General features: G+C 37.3%; 1 protein-coding gene across 1 annotated transcript in view; it reads left to right on the top strand.

The window, feature by feature from the left end:
• CHIC1 (cysteine rich hydrophobic domain 1) overlaps window positions 1-18,730 on the top strand; it is a 33,104-nt gene continuing 14,374 nt past the window's right edge. The window contains exons 1-2 of the mRNA XM_033116169.1: window positions 1-433; window positions 17,068-17,122. Coding sequence (XP_032972060.1) covers window positions 159-433; window positions 17,068-17,122 — 330 coding nt within the window. The 5' untranslated portion in view covers window positions 1-158. The remainder of the gene's footprint in view (window positions 434-17,067; window positions 17,123-18,730) is intronic.

Below are 18,730 nucleotides of genomic sequence, written 5' to 3'. Positions count from 1 at the left end.
GAACCCCCGTCCCGTCTGCCACAACACGCAGGCGCACCCCTCAAATCCTGTCCCTACCACACTCCTCTTTCTCTTCATTTCGTTCCCCCTCCTCTTCCAGTACCTCAGCAGGTTCAAACTCTTCTACGTGACGGTGGCGGCCATCGAGGGGTCACGTGATGAGCATCCTGCTGCCCAACATGGCGGAGTTCGACACCATCTCGGAACTGGAGGAGGAGGAAGAAGCGGCAACGTCGTCGTCGTCGTCGTCGTCGTCGTCGGTATCGGGGCCTGACGATGACGAAGAAGATGAAGAGGAGGAAGAAGAGGAGGAGGAGGAAGAGGAGGAGGAGGAAGAGGAGACGCCGCCCCCGCCTCGGGTAGTGAGCGAGGAGCATCTGCGGAGATATGCCCCGGACCCCGTGTTGGTGCGCGGCGCGGGCCACATCACCGTGTAAGCGAGAGGGGACCATGGGGTTTTAAAAGGCTGTGATTTAACAACAGAGAAATGAGAAGGTGATCAAGGGGCCTGTGGAGTTAGGGAGGGCTGACTGAGGCATACACTTAGGAAAGGACACCTGGTCTAAATAGACAAATCAAGGGAGAAGCTGTTACGAGAGTGAGAATGTAAATGTGATGCACCTACGCCTGGTAAAGAGTGAATGAGTATAGGACAGGGAAATTGAGGGCTTTGGCAGTCAGGGACGTTGGACTAGGGGCGAGTCTATGCTTCTCTGTGTGTGTTGGCAAGGGAATAGTCTTTCAACTGCAGGATGTACCACAGCATTCTTTGCTGCTAAAATTGCTGTGTAGTGGAATACGGTGACGGCTGTGACATGTGACAAGACCTAGACTTGGATTCTTCAAAACAGAAACATGATGCATTTTCTGAATATTGTAGAATATCCAGCCACCCACATATTCAGCCATCCATTCTTCCTGTCCAATCCTTATATGAATGAATACAATTAACCTTCCCATGTCTTGATCACCCTCACTCTGACATTCCTTAAATGTCACACAATTAGAGGTTCAGGGTGAAAGGCACTAGGAAAAGTACAAAGAAAGAGCAATGCATTTAAAGTGAGGGCTCTTGTATGTTAGTCCCAGCTTTGCTTTTTACTGGCCCTGTGACCTTGGTCAGGTTACTGCCCATTTCTGGCCTTTGATTTCTCCATCTGGAAAATGACAGATTTGGGGTACATGGTTTCTAAAGCCTTTCAGCTCTGAGATCAATTAAGATAACCTCCAGGAGATTTTGTATGCCCAGACATTAACTACGCAAACATTAAATATATATACATATATATATATGTATATATATATATATATATATGGAATTAGTCCTCCAGAAGCTGAGGATGATTTCTTGAAAACTTATGCAGACTGACTTTTAAAAATTGAAATCTTACATAATATTTCAGAAAATAAAAGGGGGAGTGACCTCAGCATAGTAGTTACAAAGCAAAAAAAGAACATTTTAATGATTCTTTGGGCTTTGAAGGGTACTTTCTCATTTTTATGTGCTTGGGTTGTAAATATTTGGAAGTTTGAGTATTGTGTCATGTTCCTTCTCTTAACTCTGCTATCTTTTACTGCATTTGCAAAATACAGCTACTTTTTCCTATCAAGTCATGCTGCCTCTAATTTTGATGATGGCTCCCATAGCCCCTTTGACTTTCAATTTAGTTTGTATTACCTGAAATCATATAATATGCACCACTTTCCCCATCATGTTAGCTTTTAATTTTAACATGTTGAGTATTTTCATTTTATTATGCTTTTGTGATCTTTGCATGAAATGTATCAGGAAAGATTTTGAAATTGTGCAAGAGGTTGGGGAGATTTTTAGACCGCTTTTTCATTAGGCAATTTTAACATAGTTTTTCTTGGTCCAAGAATTTTTTAGATAGCCTACAATGACCAGATGCCAGCTTTCTGCACTGTTCTCCTTGCATTCCTTTCATCACTAGGGAGACATTTTATTACTCAAACTAATTATGATTCTGGCACCAAAGGTTACTTTCATGCAGATTATTTCACATGACTGAACAGAAAAAAGGTTTTTATTCCAGTCTATAGTTTATATTCCAACACTCCTCCCCCTCATTATTTTCTAAAATTCAGAGAACAGAGAAGGGGCAAAGAAAAAGAATTTAAGTTCCCTGAAACTTGTTTATGGTTCCATTCTACTCTTCACACAACCATGGTGAAGTACTTACCAACCTGTTTTCAATTGAAAGCAAAACACTGACACTTGCCATGCCCACACCATTGTGGTAGGTATAAAGTCCCTCCCAGCTTAAAAATTTTGCAACTAGGAGTATGAAGTCGTGGTGCTGGTAGCAACTGTTAGTGTCAGTTGAAGCCTAAACCAAAAGAGCAGCACACCAATAATTGAATTGCTAACCAGTGTATATAGTTTGGAAAATTATTTAGTTGTATTGTACACATTCTCTCACCTACAAAGCACATTTTAAAAAGATTTTTATTAAAATACAGCTAACATACAATATTATATTAGTTTCAGGGGTACACCATAGTTAGTCAACATTTATATACCTAAAGAAGTGATCACCGTAACTCCAGCAACCATCTGACACTGTACTGCACTATCACAATATTATTGACTATACAGTAGTACCTCAGTTTTTGAATGTCTCTGTTGATGAACATTTTGGTTTATGAACGCTGTAAACCTGGAAGTAAATGCTTCGGGTTTTCGAATACGACTCAGAAGTCGAACATGTCACACGGCTTCTGCTGAGTGCAAGATCCTGAGGCCTAGCTGTCGGCTGTTTTCAAACGTTTCAGAACTCGTGGATTACGTTAGAAAACCGAGGTACCACTGTATTCCCTATGCTGTGCATTACATCCCCATGACTTACTTGTTTTATACCTGGAAATTTGGATGTCTTATTCCCCTTCACCTTTCCTCCACTTTTTAAATTTTTCACTTACAATTGACATTCAATATTATTTTATATTAATTTCAGGTGTACAGCATATGGTTAAACATTTATATAATTTAAGAAGTGATCCCCCGTAACTAGTCTGGTACTCACCTGACCCTAAAGCATGTTTGATGTTAAATGTCTCAAGTTTGAAAAAAGATTAAATGTTTAGGAGAAAGTTTTATGGAATCTGAGACTGTGGTCTTTCTATGGTTGTAAAACTTTTCTTATATCAGATAAAGTAAGATCCTCAGGCAATAGTTCATCTAATTCTGAGACATCTAAAGTATGAGCTTCTGTTTGATGTGTTTCTGGCATGGGAGTGTTAGAGTCGCCCTATCTGAATGAAATATTTCTTATTCTCTCTCACTTCTTATTTTTTTTCCATTCTCTGTGCAGTCATCTGTTCTATAGAGGACTTTGTTTCGTTTCAAGGTTTAAAATTTGAGAACCATCACCTCAAACTCAGTATATCTTAAACCTAGCAATTTTTTCTCCCTACATTGGCTGTGCATTCCAGTTGCCCCATTTCTGACCCTGATACCACCATTCTAATCTTCTGGGGTGTTATTTCAAATCCTTGAGTCATTTTAACTCTTCCTCCTCCTGACTTGTCCTATGCCAGTCTGTCCCAGAATTGTGTCATCATGCCTTTTGAAATCTCTATTAGATTTTTCGTTTTCTCCATTTCTGCTGGCACCACTCTAGTTTGCATTGCCATCTCCTGGTTGAATTATGGCCACAGTCTGCCATGTCTCCTCACTCCAATCCATCCTGCATGTTTGTGCCAAACTGATTTTCTTAAAACACTGCTTAAGCATGTCACTTTCCTGCTGAAAAACCTACATTGGATCTTAATTAGGTCTGAATTCCTATGCTCTCTTCCTCCAACTTCTGAGGTCAAGGAGTCTCTCCACTTGTCCAAAGCTCATCCCTCCACTGGTGCCTTCCATACCCTTCTCTCGCAGCCTCCTCCCAGATCTTCCAATGTCAGGCAGCCCGTCTCTCTAATATTACTCCTCTCTGCCTCTCTACTGGCTCAGCTTGTAAACATATTCAGAGCCTACTTCTTTAAAAACGAAGTGAAACAAAAGCATTCCTAGACCTACATGCCCCTTTTGCTACTGTCTGGTCTCCCTTCCTTCTGAAAATTTCTTAAGAGTAGCTACATTCACCATATCTATTTCCTCTTCACCCCTCTGAGAACTGACCTTGTTAGGATCACCATGACCTTCTTGTTGCTAAATTAGTGTTCATCTTTTATTCCCTATCTTTCTGGTCCTTATGGCTGCATATGACACTTAGAATAACTCCCTGTTTCCTAGAAGCTTCTACTCCAGGGGTCACAAACACACAGATCGTCAGAGGAAAGACAGGTCACAGAAAATGATGCAGCATGAGTAATGATGGGAACTTAGTTGGACTAGAAAGTATGTGTTTTAGTTAAAGGTATTTAAATTCTGATTTTAAAAAAACAAACATTTTTTCCAGCCAAACGAACCTAAGGATTCCTTGGCCACTTCACTCTCCTGGTTCTCCTTGTATTTTTCTGCTTATTCCTTAACTGTCTTATTCATGAGATTCTCTTCCTCTCTTGTCCCTTGAATACCACTGATCTCTAGGGTTTTGTTCTCAGATAGCTATTCTTCTCATTCCCTACTCTCCCTAGATGGTCTCATCTCGACTCTCATGGTTTTAATTATCAGATGTCTCCAAGATGTGTATCTCTGAACCCGACTCTGCTCAGACTCTTTCTTATCTGGTGTTCCTCACCTTATCTTAAATTCAACATATCTGAAACAGAATTCATTCCTCTCCTACACACCCTTCATACTCCCATCCCAACCCCTCAAAAAATTGCTCCTATTTCTGTTTTTCCTCTGTCAGTACCTTCACTGATCCCATTATTCATCCTTGGTTCCTCTTTCCCACTCACACTTCTCACAGCTATGCAGTCAGCACGTGCTAACAATATATGACCTAAACTTTTATTCTTTTCCTCCTACCACCACTTCCCTGAATCAGACCCTTTTTACCACACTAATTAGTCGTCTTGCCTTCATCTTTTTCACCTTCACATTCATCCCCCAGCCTGCTGCTAGATTGGAGATACTACTTTCTTGCTTAAGACTGTTCTGAGTTTTTCACTTCACCTGCAGGATAGAATCTAAGTTCCATAACATGGCATATAGAACTGGACCCTGTCAATCTATCAGCCTAATCTCCTGACATTTCCCCTTACTGCTTATATTTTCCTGTTCATAACATGCTGTTTCTTTTCTTTTTTTTTTGGAACTAATTTTTTTTAATTTATTGCGGTGACAATTCTTAGTAAAATTACATACATTTCAGGTGTACAATTCTGTGTTACATCATCTATAAATCTCATTGTGTGTTCACCACCCAGAGTCAGTTCTCCTTCCATCAACATATATTTGATCTCCCTTACCCTCATCTCCCACCCCCCACCCTTTTATCCTCTGGTAACCACAAAACTATTATCTGTGTCTATGAGTTTTTGTTCCATTTGTTTGCCTTGTTCTTTTGTTGTTTTTAGTTTTATATACACATATCAGTGAAATCATATGGTTCTCTGCTTTTTCTGTGTGACTTATTTCGCTTAGAATTATAGTCTCAAGATCCATCCATGTTGTCAGAAATGTTCCTATATCATCTTTTCTTACCGCCGAATAGCATTCCATTGTGTATGTATACCACAACTTCTTTATCCATTCATCTATCGAAGGACATTTTGGTTGTTTCCATGTCTTGGCCACCGTAAACAAAGCTGCAGTGAACATCAGAGCACATGTCTTTACACATAAATGTTTTCAGATTTTTTGAGTAGATACGCAGGAGAGGGATTGCTGGGTCATATGGTAATTCTATTCGTAATTTTTTTGAGGAATCTCCACACTGCCTTCCATAGCGACTACATGCTGTTCCTTATCTCTTTGCCTTTACCTCACCCTAGTCCTCCATATGTCATCAACTCCTGCAAGTCTTCTCTGCCCCCATTACACCATAGGCTGCAATGGTAGGATCAATTTCTGGTTCCCTCTGAATCTTCAGTGCCTGCCCTGAAGTAGACACTCAATAAAAGTGAGTTGAATAAATATTGGTTCACTTTAGTAACACTCAGTATGCCCACCATAGTGCATACTATATTATAGCTCCTAAACAAATACTAGTTAACTAATCCTTCCACCTTTCTCACCCATTCCCAAACCCCGCTGTTTTGTTTGTTCATTTATTCTGTTCTTTAGATCCCACATATAAGTGAGATTATACGGTATTTGTCCTTCTCTGTCTGACTTATTTCACTTAATATCCTCTAGGCCCATCCATGTTTTTGCAAGATATTAATCTTTTAATATGCAGTTAATTATAATTTCTTAAGAGGTAGAATGACCTAAGGACACTAATTGTAATTCCAGTTCTGAGATGATAATCATACATGGATATTTGGGGATTTTTTTTCTCCAAATTAAAAAAAACATATGGCTAAATGAACTCCCACCAATTTGAGGTTCTAGAAACAGAAATAATGAAATGTCTTTTAGAAGTATTGTTTCAGAAATACTATACATCTGGCTGATATAAAAATATCTATCATTTTTCTTCTTGATATTTTTAGGATAAATATTTAGATCCAATGCAAGGAAAATTATATCTCATGAGATATTTTTCTTATTTGTAAACATTACCACACTCTTCATATTACTTAAAATATATAGACATTTACCCTTGATACTGTGTTTCCCCGAAAATAAGACCTAGCCGGACAATCAGCTCTAATGCGTCTTTTGGAACAAAAATTCATATAATATAAGACCGGGTCTTATATCATATAGTATAAGACCCAGTCTTTAATAACATAGTATAAGACTGGGTCTTACTTATATTAATTTTTGCTCCAAAAGACGCATTAGAGCTGATTGTCCGGCTAGGTCTTATTTTCGGGGAAACACAGTAGTGCACCTGTACAGAAGTTAGTAGAGATGATAGGTTACTAATTCTCAGGTATTTATAAAATTGTCTCATTAAAATTAAAAGAGCTTAAGTTATTACCTATAGAATTGAAAAAGATGGCCAAATTTGCCGAACAGTGCATTTCGGCAAAAACTTAGCACTACAAATATTAATACTTTTCAAATCAGTGAATGGAATGCCTTTTCTGTAAGTAGCTGTCTTTGAGGGATTACAGTGATGAGTTGTTAATTTGTGTTTATATAAGGTAAGTATTTTATAAGATTTTAAGCTCTGAGAATACTGAAGCTGTGGTCACACTTGCCATTTCACGGTGTGGCAAGACATGATTGTTTCCATATGAAAGATTAAAGAGATTTAGCAGTATTTTTTTAAAATCTCTTTGAATTATATGGCATAGATTTTCCTTTTCCTTAGTATAGTAGATAAAGTTCAATGCATATGCTTCAGAATCAGTGTTACTATAAGTGCATAGTTTTCTGGTTAAATCATGTTTCTTGTTGGCAGAATTTTACTATGCTTTCATTTGTTTTCTTAAATAACCTGAATATGTGAACTTTAATTTGTGCAAGGTGTTCAAAGGCTGATGTATAGCTTTTTTCAAAAGGATTTTAAAAAGTGAGGGGTGTAGGGAGGGAGAGAAGAGGGGGAAGAACAACGAAGAGGACTCATCCTTCTTTGGCTTGATTTCCTTTACTCCAAAGAATTCTCCAAGAAATTAAAATTTGGGGCATTGAAGATGCTTGACAAATAGAATACAATCATTAAGAGCCACCAGCTGGGTCCACTTCAAACACATAGTATTTAATGAAACCAGTAAAATGACAGCATGAGCAGTTTCCAAGTGCCTGTTTGTCTAATGTGGAAGAACCACACACCTTGGCTAAAGTCTGTCACTTATCAGTAATAGGTAGATGAGCTTGTCTAACCTCTGTGCACTCACAGTTCTTAACTGAATGGTTTATTTATGAAACAGAGCTGAGGTGTTTATTCAGCAGCAGCCATTTCGACATTTTTCTCTAACAACTACTAAGTGAAATGTGCTTAAGGTTATTTGAGTTAAGTAGTCTTTTTAAGTGCTGAATCTTTAGTAGAGAAAGTTAAGGAAGAAATCCCTGGTAGACAAAAACAGCACTGTTAACTGCCTTTTAGACAAGATTATGAAAGTATATTGGGCCTAGTTTGCCTATGTTTATACCTTTTGAAGTAGATATATATAGGCCATAAAAGAGTATTTTAAGAAGTAAAATGATACTTTCCTTACCATTTCTAATATACTTTTTATATTTTAGAAAAGACAATCACTTTTTATGTTAGAGTAGAAAATTAGTAATGTGAACTTCAGCACTGGAGTAAGCACTGTGAAGAATACAGAAAAACAAAGGACAGGCATTGCTTTACAAAGCTAATGGGGAAATTGGCTTTAAGATATTGATGTGGAACAGCAAAGAATAAAGAAATGTTTATTAACTGTTGAATTGTATAGCACATATTAGATGTGTCTGTGAGTGTTCAGAAAAAGGGGGAATCCATAAAGGCTTGAGCATTCAACGCATTACAGCAGGGATTGGAACTTCACTTGGGCCATAGGTTTTAAACTAGGGAGAGGAACCACATGAGGAAAGACAAAAGCCACTGTGGCGGTGGCACTGGAATGGAAGGAATTGTTATAAGAATGGTTTCAAAGGAACAAATAACAGGACTTGTGACCACCCGAATGTCAGCAACATGCAAAAAAAATAGTAGAGGGAAGATGCAAAAATGATACCAAAGTCTAGGTTAAGAGAGTCAACGTGCCATTTATAGAGATGAGGAATTTGAAAGGGGCAGCCAGTTTCAATAAAAGATAACATTTAATTTTAGACATGTTTGACTTATGTTATTATTATTTTGTAACAAGATGTCCAAATGGAAATTTTCAGTATGCAATTAGAGATGAGGGACTAGCGCATGTTGAAACCTATAAAACTAGAGATATAGGTTTGATGGTCATCAGCATAGAAGTAATTGTCAAAGCTAGTAAATATAGATGAACTGTTATAGCTTCCTTAGAAAGAGAAGCAGATGACAAAAGGCTAAATTTGGGGAAAAACACAAGAGTGTTAGGGGAAACTGAAAGAATGTAAGGGTGTGATCAAGTCTCACAAGCTGCAAACTCAAGGGGAAAAATTCTGAGAAGAGGACATTGAATTTGGCAGTAAATAAAACAAGATGAACTTGTTCTGAATAAATTTACTAAATAAGAGATTTATTTTCAGTAAAGTGACAGCATCAGAAGTCAAATTTCAAAAGACTAAGGGAGGAATATTAAAGAAATGGAAACAGCAGAAAGGAAAGTATCACAATGTTTGCGTTGTGATTAATGCAAACAGAATAGCAAAGCAAAGAATTGAAACAATAGAAATATTCCATACGTGTTGTGGAATATATCTGTCTATATCCTCCACATATTTGATATCTAGTAAAAAAATTGCAGCTGGGAAAAGTTTAAGAAAAATTTTTTTTAATTTTTAATTTTTCAATTACAGTTGACATGCAATATTATATTAGTTTCAGGTGTACAACATAGAGATTAGACATTTATATAACTTACAAAGTCATCGCCTGACAAATCTAGTACCCATCTGACACCATACATATAATAGTTATTGCAACATTACTGATTATATTCCTCATGCTATACTCTACATCCCCACAACTACTTTGTAACTGCCAATTTGTGCTGCTTAATCCCTTCACCTTTTTCACGCAACTCCTTCCCCTCTGGCAACCATCAATTTGTTCTCTGTATCTATGAGTCTGTTTCTGTTTTCTTTGCTCATTTATTTTGTTCTTTAGATTCCACATATAAGTGAGATCATATGGTATTTGTCTTTCTATATCTAACTTATTTCATTAGCATAATACCCTCTAAGTCCATCTATGTTGTCGCAAATGGTAACATTTCATTTTTTTTTTATGGCCGAGTAATATTCTATTGTGTATATCGGAGGTGCCAAAAAATGTATACACAAGACTTGCGTTCATCTTTTGTTATCAATATATATTAGTATTACAATTTTAATACAGGTTTTTCCTTTCTTAAAATGTGTATACATTATTTTGGCACCCTCTATATGTACCGCATGTTTATCCAATGGTCTATTGATGGGCACTTGGGTTGCTTCCATATCTTGGCTACTGTAAATAGAGCCACCGTGGACATAGGGATGCATATGTCTTGTAGAATTAGTTTTTTTAGTTTCTTTGGATAAATGTGAATATAATACCACAAGTGGATTACTCAGTCCTTCTTTGTCTCTTGATATATAACCTTTGTTTTAAAGTCCATTTTTTCTGGTATAAGTATTGCTACCCAAGATTTTTTTCATTTCCATTTTCATGAAATATCTTTTTCCATCTCTTTACTTTCAATCTCTGTGTGTCTTTCAATCTGAAGTGAGTCTCTTGTAGGCAATGTATGTGAGGGTCTTGTTTTCTTATCCAGTCATGTCTCTTGATTGGAGCATTTAATCCATTCACATTTAAAGTAATTTTGATAGATATGTAGTTATTGCCATTTTATTATTCATATTTTTTATTTCATCTTAAAGAAGTCCCTCTAAAATTCCTAATGATTCTGGTTGGGTGGTGAGAAACTCCTTTAGCTTTATCTTGTCTGGGAAGCTCTTTTTAATCTGTCCTTCGATTCTAAAGGATAGCTTTGCTGGGTGGAGTAATCTTTGGTGTAGGTCCCTGCTTTTCATCACTTGGAATATTTCCTGCCACTCCCTTCTGGCCTGCAAAGTTTCTGTTGAGAAATCAGCTGACAATCTTATGGGAGCTCCCTTGTAGGTTACTAACTGCCTGTTTCTTGCTGCTTTTAAGATTCTCTCTTTGTGGTTAACCTTTGGCATTTTAATTATGATGTGTCTTGTTGTGGGCCTCTGTGGGTTCCTCTTTTTTGGGACTCTGCCCTTCTTGGACTTGTATGTCAATTTCCTTCACCAGGTTAGGGAAGTTTTTGTCATTATTTCTGCAAACAGGTTTTCAATTCTTTTCTCTCTCTCCTCCTTCTGGTACCCCTATAATGGGAATGTTGATATGTGAGGGCCCTTAAACTGTCCTCATATTTTTGGGTTCTTGGGGATTTTTTGTTTTGTTTTTGCTTTTCTGATTGGGTGTTTTCTTCTACCTTATCTTCCAAATTGCTGATTCGGTCCTCAGCTTCATCTAATCTACTGTTGATTTCCTGATGTAGTCTTTGTTTCAGTTATTGTATTCTTTATTTCTGACTGCTTTTTTATGTTTTCTATCTCTCTTTTTATGTTTCCTAACTCTTTGTTGCAGTTCTCCCTGAGATTATTGAGCATCATTATGACTAATGTGATGCTCCTGCTTGGTCTGAAGCTGGCCACCAGGTGTGCTGGTTCTGGGGCCTTTTGGAAGAGGAAGAGCTCTGCTTTAAAATGTATCATGTCTACTTTCTAAATGAAACCTGTATGTGTTTCTTTGTTACACAATAAGAATTCACTAGTTGTGGAATAATGAATTAAATTCTTTTTGACTAGGGAAAAAGTCACTATTTAGCTAAATATGATTTAAATGAAATATGTTTTTGCTCTATTAAATATTTGTGTTATTGGTTGTTGAGTTAGTATGTAATTGCAAATGTATATTTAATACTAAAATGTCAGTTTCTCAAACAGCATATGAAAGTTGCCATAAAAATTCATGTACAAGGGTACACTATCTTGTTTTTAAGTTTGGCTCTATGCCTGTGTCTATGTATGGATTTAAAGGCAATGTTATTATGAGAATGTTATTATGAGAATATTATGTTCTCATTACATATTGTACTGACACCTGGAGAATTAATTATTTTTTTAATGAAGTTATGTTCTTTTTATAATTACTAATTAATTTTCTCAACTATTTTAAAATATAGAATTTGTTGTTTTAAAATACATGTTAAACACACAGGTATAGTATGTTTATGCACAGATATGTGCTTTGCTACTAGCTGCTAAGTATAAAAAGTCTTTGTATTTAAGACTGACTTCTATTCTTAAAAAGAAGCTTTTAGCATAAATAATACAAGGAGAATATGGTATTCCCACATACAGTTTTAATAGGACATTGGATTCTTAACATGTCTTTTTTCTTAAGATTTTTATTAAAATATAGCTAACATACAATATTATATTAGTTTCACGTGTACATCATAGTCATTCAACAGTACCCACCTGGCACTATACAGACTTATTACCACATCATTGATTATATGTATTCCCTATGCTAAAGAAGTGATCATCATGATAAGTCCAGCAACCATGTGACACTGTACCATGCTATCACAATATTATTGACTATGTTTCCTATGCTGTATATTACATCCCCAAGACTTATTTGTTTTATATCTGGAACTTTGAATCTCTTATTCTTCTTTATATTTTCCCTCCTTTTTGAATTTTTCAATTAGAGTTCGCATTCAGTGTTATTTTATATTATCTTCAGGTGTGCAGCATAGTGGTTAAATATTTACATAATTTAGGAAGTGATCCCTTGACTAGTACCCACCTAGCACTATACATAGTTATTACCATATTATTGATTATATTTCCTATACTTTACATCCCCATGACTATTTTGTAACTACTAATTTGTATTTCTTAATCCCTTCATCTTTTTCACCCTACCCCAACCCCCTCCTATTTATCATCCCAATAGATCTAGTATCCGTCAGACACCATACATAGTTATTACAATATTATTGACTATATTCCTTATGCTATACCCTACATCCCCATGACTGCTGTGTAACAACAAATTTGTACTTTTTAATCCCTTTCCCTTTTTACTTACCCCAACTCCCTCCCATCTAGCAACCATCAAAATGTTCACTGTATCTATGAATTTGTTTCTGTTTTGCTTATTTGTTTATTTTGTTCTTTAGATTCCACTTATAAATGAAATCATATGACATTTGTCTTTCTCTGTCTGACTTACTCTATTCAGCACAGTACCCTCTAGGCCCATTCATGTTGTCACAGATAGCAAGATTTCATTCTGCTTTATGGCCGAGTAATATTCTATTTTATATATATGTACCACGTCCGCTTTATCCATTCATCCATTCAGGGATACCCAGGTTGCCTTCGTATCTTGGTTATTATAAATAATGCTGCAATGGACATCCCCTCAAAGTAGCATTTTGGGTTTCTTTGGATAAATACCCAGAAGTGAGATTACTAATTGGGTCCTTCTTTGTCTCTTGTTATAGTGTTTGTTTTAAAGTATTTTATCTGGTATAAGAATTACTACCCAAGCTTTTTTCTTTGTTCCCATTTTAATGAAATATCTTTTTCCATCCCTTCACTTTCAGTCTGTGTGTGCTTTCAATCTGAAGTGCATCTCTTGTAGGCAGCATATGTAAGGGTCTTGTTTTCTTATCCATTCAGTCCCCCATCTTTTGATTGGAGCATTTAATTCATTACATTTAATGTAATTTTTGATAGGTATGTAGTTATTGCCATTTTATTCATATATATAGATATATATATATGAATATTATATGTATTTATTCATATATATATATAAAAGAAGTCCCTCTAAAATTCCTTGTAATACTGGTTTGATGGTGAGGAATTCCTTTAACCTTTTTGTTTGTTTGTTTGGGAAGCTCTTTATCTGTCCTTCAATTCTAAATGATAGCTTTGCTGGGTAGTCTTGATTGTAGGTTTTAATCACTTTGAATATTTCCTGCCAGTCCCTTCTAGCCCACAAAGTTTCTGTTGAGAAATCAGCTAAGAGTCTTATGGGAGCTCCCTTATAGGAAACTAACTGCTTTTCTCTTGCTGCTTTTAAGATTCTCTCTTTGTCTTTAACCTTTGGTATTTTAATTATGATGTGTCTTGGTGTGTGCCTCTTTGGGTTCATCTTGTTTGGGTCTCTCTGCACTTCCTGGGCTTGTATGTCTTTTTCCTTTGCCAGGTTAAGGAAGTTTTCTGTCATTATTTCTTCAAATAGGTTTTCAATTCCTTGCTTCCTCACTACTCCTTCTGATACCCCTATAATGCAAATGTTGGTATGCTTGATGTTGTCCCAGAAGCCCCTTAAACTCTCTTCAATTTTTTGGACTCTTTTTCTTTTTACTGTTCTGATTGGATGTTTTGTGCTACCTTATCTTCTAAATCACTAATTTGATCCTCTGCTTCTTCTAATCTACTATTGATTCCCTGTAATATATTCTTCATTTCCATTATTGTATTCTTTATTTCTGACTGGTACTTTTTTATATTTTCTGTCTCCATTTTTATGATTCCTAAATCTTTGTTGAAGTTCTCCCTGAGATCATTAAACATCCTTATAACCAGTGTTTTGAACTCTGCATCTGGTAGATTACTTGTCTCCATTTTGTTTAGTTCTTTTTCTGCAGCTTTGTTCTGTTCTTTGATTTAGGACATGTTTCTTTGTCTCCCCATTTTGGCTGCCTCTCTGTGTTTGTTTCTATGTATTAGGCATGGCTGCTATGTCTCCTGGTCTTAGTAGAGTGGCCTTAGGTAGTAGGCGTGCTGTGGGGCCCAGTAGCAAAGTCTTCCTGTTCACCTGAGCCATGCACTCCAGGTGTGTCCCTTGAGTGGGTTGTATGTGCCCTTCCTCTTATAGTTGAGCCTTGGTTGCCATTTGCTCATCTATGGGAGGGATTGACCCTCAGGCTCACTGGTTGTGTGGACTGGCTGTGACTGCAGAGGAGGAGTTGATACAGGGGCTGACTCTACAGAGCAGGATCTGCCTCAGCCATTCTCTGGTGCCTGCCCAATCCACCCTTTGGGTATGTTGCCCTTGGAGGCAGCTGGGTGATGTTCCAGCTCGTTTCAGACCCACTGCAGATCAAGTTCAGCCACAGCCTGTACCCCACTTGGGGCCACTCATCAGGACCCACAAAGAAACCCACAAATGGCTGCCACCTGTGCCATGTTTGGAAGTGCCTTGAGAGGCTAAGTGTGAACCAAGGCCACCTGCTGCGAGTGTCAGGCCTAGGGCTGCTCAGCCAGAGGTATAGGACACACTCAAGCCAGATGCCGCTTGTCTGGGTTCCACGAACCTTTGAGAGATCCTAGGAAAGTCTGAAGCATGAGGCAAGGCAGGCAATTTGTACAAAAAAGCCACTGGAAGCAACCTGGGTGTGCACGAAAGTTGGGTGGGGTGGCGTCTTGAATCACCAGGATGGGGCAAACGAATGGCATTAGCCAGATATGGCGGCCACCTGTGTCTGCATGCTCGGGAGTGGGAGGGCTCAACAAAGAAACAGTGGCCTCTGCCAGCTCCTCCATCCAGGAGAAAGCTGACCCCCTACAGCCCCCATCCCAAAGCCAGACAGCTCACTTCCCCACCAGATGTCCCTGCCTCCTCTCCAGCTGCTGCCCCAGTATTAGAGTTCAGCACCAGTGATTTCATCGGTGGGTAAGTCTGTGTGCGATCCCTTTAAGAGGAGTGCCTGGGACTCCACCCACCATCCATCACAATCTCTTTCTGGTTTTCACAACCAGAAATTATGGGGACTTCTCTCCCTGGCCCTGGAACCCTGAGTTGGGGAAGGGCTGGGACCTCTTGCTCCTCGAGGGGGATCTCCACAGCTGAGATAACCCTCCCTATTTTTAATGGTCACACCCGGGTGTGGGACCAGCCTGTTCTACATCTCTGCCCCTCCTACCAGTCTCGAGGTGGCTTCTTCTGCATGTCCTTAGTTGTAGGGCTTCAGTTCAGCAAGACTTCAGGTGATTCTCAGTGATGGTTATTTTGCAGTTTAGTTGTAATTTTGATGTGTTCCTGAGAGAAGGTAAGCACAGCTTTTATCTATTCCACCATCTTGACTGGAAATCTTAACATATCTTTAAAGTGACCCTAAGACCAAAGTGCCATAAATGAGTTAACTCAAACAGTACAATAGGTTATTATTTAACAAACTTTTATTAAATACCTACTATATTCCATTATGCTACTGAGCATAATGGAAGATAGCAAAATAAACAAACAGGAATTTCAGTTCTCAAGGAGCTTAATATAGGACAGAAAGAACCTGAAGATCAGCATTTGAATTTTTGTTTCCCCCTTACTAGATATATAATTTGGGGCAAGTCATTTAATTTATTACTTTTGGAAAAGAAATTTTCTGAATGTCAGCTTCCTTGTCTGTAAAATCGGGATGACAATACCTCTCTTACAGGGTTATAAAGTCTTGAAGTAATGTATTTACCTAGCACAATATCTAGCCCATGGTAAGTTGATGGTTACTGGTAGCTGTTACTATTATTGCCTATCTCACAAGGCATTCTCAGTAAATGTTAGTGTCTTTTCTTTTTTGCTTACAACCCATTAATCACTAACAAAAAATTGTAGTCACTATGATATACGAGTATCATCTAACATGCAGGAAGTGACCTTTGTTATGCCTTCTGAAATCCACAAGTAGGTGAATGAAGGCTTATGAAATTCATTTTGACTTCCTCATACAGATTTCAGTCAGCGTACATGAAGAGTATCAGAGCTTTCAAGTCTGGGATCTGTTTTCTCAAAATTGGTTGAATATAATATATATATGTGCATATATATACACACACACACATATATATATACACATATATATATATACATGCCATTCATAGGGATCAACCTTTGAGTGTCTGAATAGTAATTGACCAAAAGTTGTCAAAGTCTGTGGTTCCAAAGGTTTTATTAGCTTTTATTAGGAAATTTTTCATATGTACACCAAAGTAGAAAGAGTAGTATAATCTACTCTCACATAGTACCCATCAGCCAGTTCCAACAGTTATCAACTAAAATGGGTTTTAACAAACATTTCAGTCAAAAATTATATTTCCAGCTGTATATCAGTGTTTCTCTAATTTATTATTTTTAATCCCATATCATGGATCTAGTCAGAATCCTACTTTAACCTTTGCTCCTTAAGTTTCTTTTATTATTAATTTGGATTAACAATCAAAGATTTATTTTCTATAAATATCATAAAATTAGTTTTAGGATACATTTTAAAATCACAATATCTAAAGAAAAATGCATGGCTTTGTAACTTTTTTTAAAAAAATGGGAGAGAGTTAAACATGCTGGGTAGAATACATTTTGTTTTGTCTTTGTTTTTAAGGTTTGGCTTGAGCAACAAGTTTGATACTGAATTTCCCTCAGTTCTAACAGGGAAGGTAAGTGAGAGTTTGCTTTGAACTTTTCAATTCTAAAAGCATTGTTTTATGGCTTATTCAGTGTTATGACAAATGTTTGACTCACTGGTAATGAAGTCTGGTAACAAGAGGCCAGGGTAGTTGGAGGCTGTATTGTTAGTGACTGAAAGCTGTCTCCATGACTACTAGCCTACAACCAGTTATTTTGTTCATTTTCCGTTAATGCCACCCATTATTTACTTATTTGTTCAGTTTTTACAGTTTTGCCTTTTTTCTCAGCCCTAGTAGGTATATATATTTTTTTCATTTAGCTCAGTAATTTCCAATGTTTTTAGAGTAAACAAAGTTATCATTGTTTAACTTTGTATCACTCTTTTATAAAGTGTCCTGTGGTCTGATTTGTTATACGTCCAAAGAATCAAATTTTTGATTAGACATTTTTCTGCATTTTAGATAGTTTGGGTTTCTAAGATTGGAATCACTGCAATAAATTGTTCCCCGGTTCCTCTACATTCAGTGGTATCTTCTAGCATTGAGGTTCAAATAGTCAGACTTCCTAGGATTTGAAGTTGTGCTTGGGAACTCTTCTTACAAAAGTAATGCTAACTTCTAGGCCCAAGGGAAAAGGCTCTGACTAAGGCAAAAGGTTGTTCACATATGTTTGTTACTTGAAAAAATGTAGACGAAGAAAGAGAAAAGCCATTATATTACAAAATACTCAATAATTTCCAAATAGTTAAGAGTTGAGTGCTTGGTAGCTAAAATGATGATTTGGTGTTAAAAGAAGTTAACTTTTGTGTGTTGAAGTCTGTAACTTAATATACTTCTGGTGAATTTTATTACTAGAAAAATGCTATTTGTCAGTATAGATTTTGGTCATATTTTAAAATCATTTCATTCTCTAAAGGGCTTTTATATGCTATTTTAGTGTTAATTTTTCTCACACATTATTGAGAAAAGCAAGATGCAAATCAGTGTGTAAAGTATGTGTAATAAAGGGGAGAAATAAGCACATTGATAATTCTATAAAGTAATTCTAGAAGGATACGCATGACACTAATAAAAGTGATTACTTTCATTGAAGAAGGGGAAAGAGACAAGTGAAAGCAAGAGTAAGGATGAGACCATTTTCTGATTATCTTTTCGTATTGTTTTGATCTTTGAACCATGTGATTATATTACCTATTCGAACCTTAATTTACTTTTTCTTAAAGAAAGATTGTCTTTTTTTTTAATAGTTCACATCTATCCTATTATTATTATTTAATTTTATTGGGAATATTGGGGAGCAGTGTATTTCTCCAGGGCCCATCAGCTCCAAGTCGTTGTCCTTCAATCTAGTTGTAGAGGGCGCAGCTCAGCTCCCAGTCCAGTCGCCGTTTTCAATGTTTAGTTGCAGGGGGCACAGCCCACCATCCCATGCGGGAATTGAACTGGCAACCTTGTTGTTAAGAGCTCCCGCTCCAACCAACTGAACCATCCGGGAGCTCAGCAGCAGCTCAGCTCAAGGTGCCGTGTTCAATCTTAGTTGCAGGGAGCGGAGTCCACCATCCCTTGCAGGACTCGAGGAATTGAACCAGCAACCTTGTGGTTGAGAGCCCACTGGCCCATGTGGGAATCGAACCAGCA

The sequence above is a fragment of the Rhinolophus ferrumequinum genome, chromosome X (genome assembly GCF_004115265.2).
Source record: "Rhinolophus ferrumequinum isolate MPI-CBG mRhiFer1 chromosome X, mRhiFer1_v1.p, whole genome shotgun sequence".
In the NCBI taxonomy this organism is placed as follows: domain Eukaryota; kingdom Metazoa; phylum Chordata; class Mammalia; order Chiroptera; family Rhinolophidae; genus Rhinolophus; species Rhinolophus ferrumequinum.
This window is presented reverse-complemented; position numbering and strand designations above follow the sequence as displayed.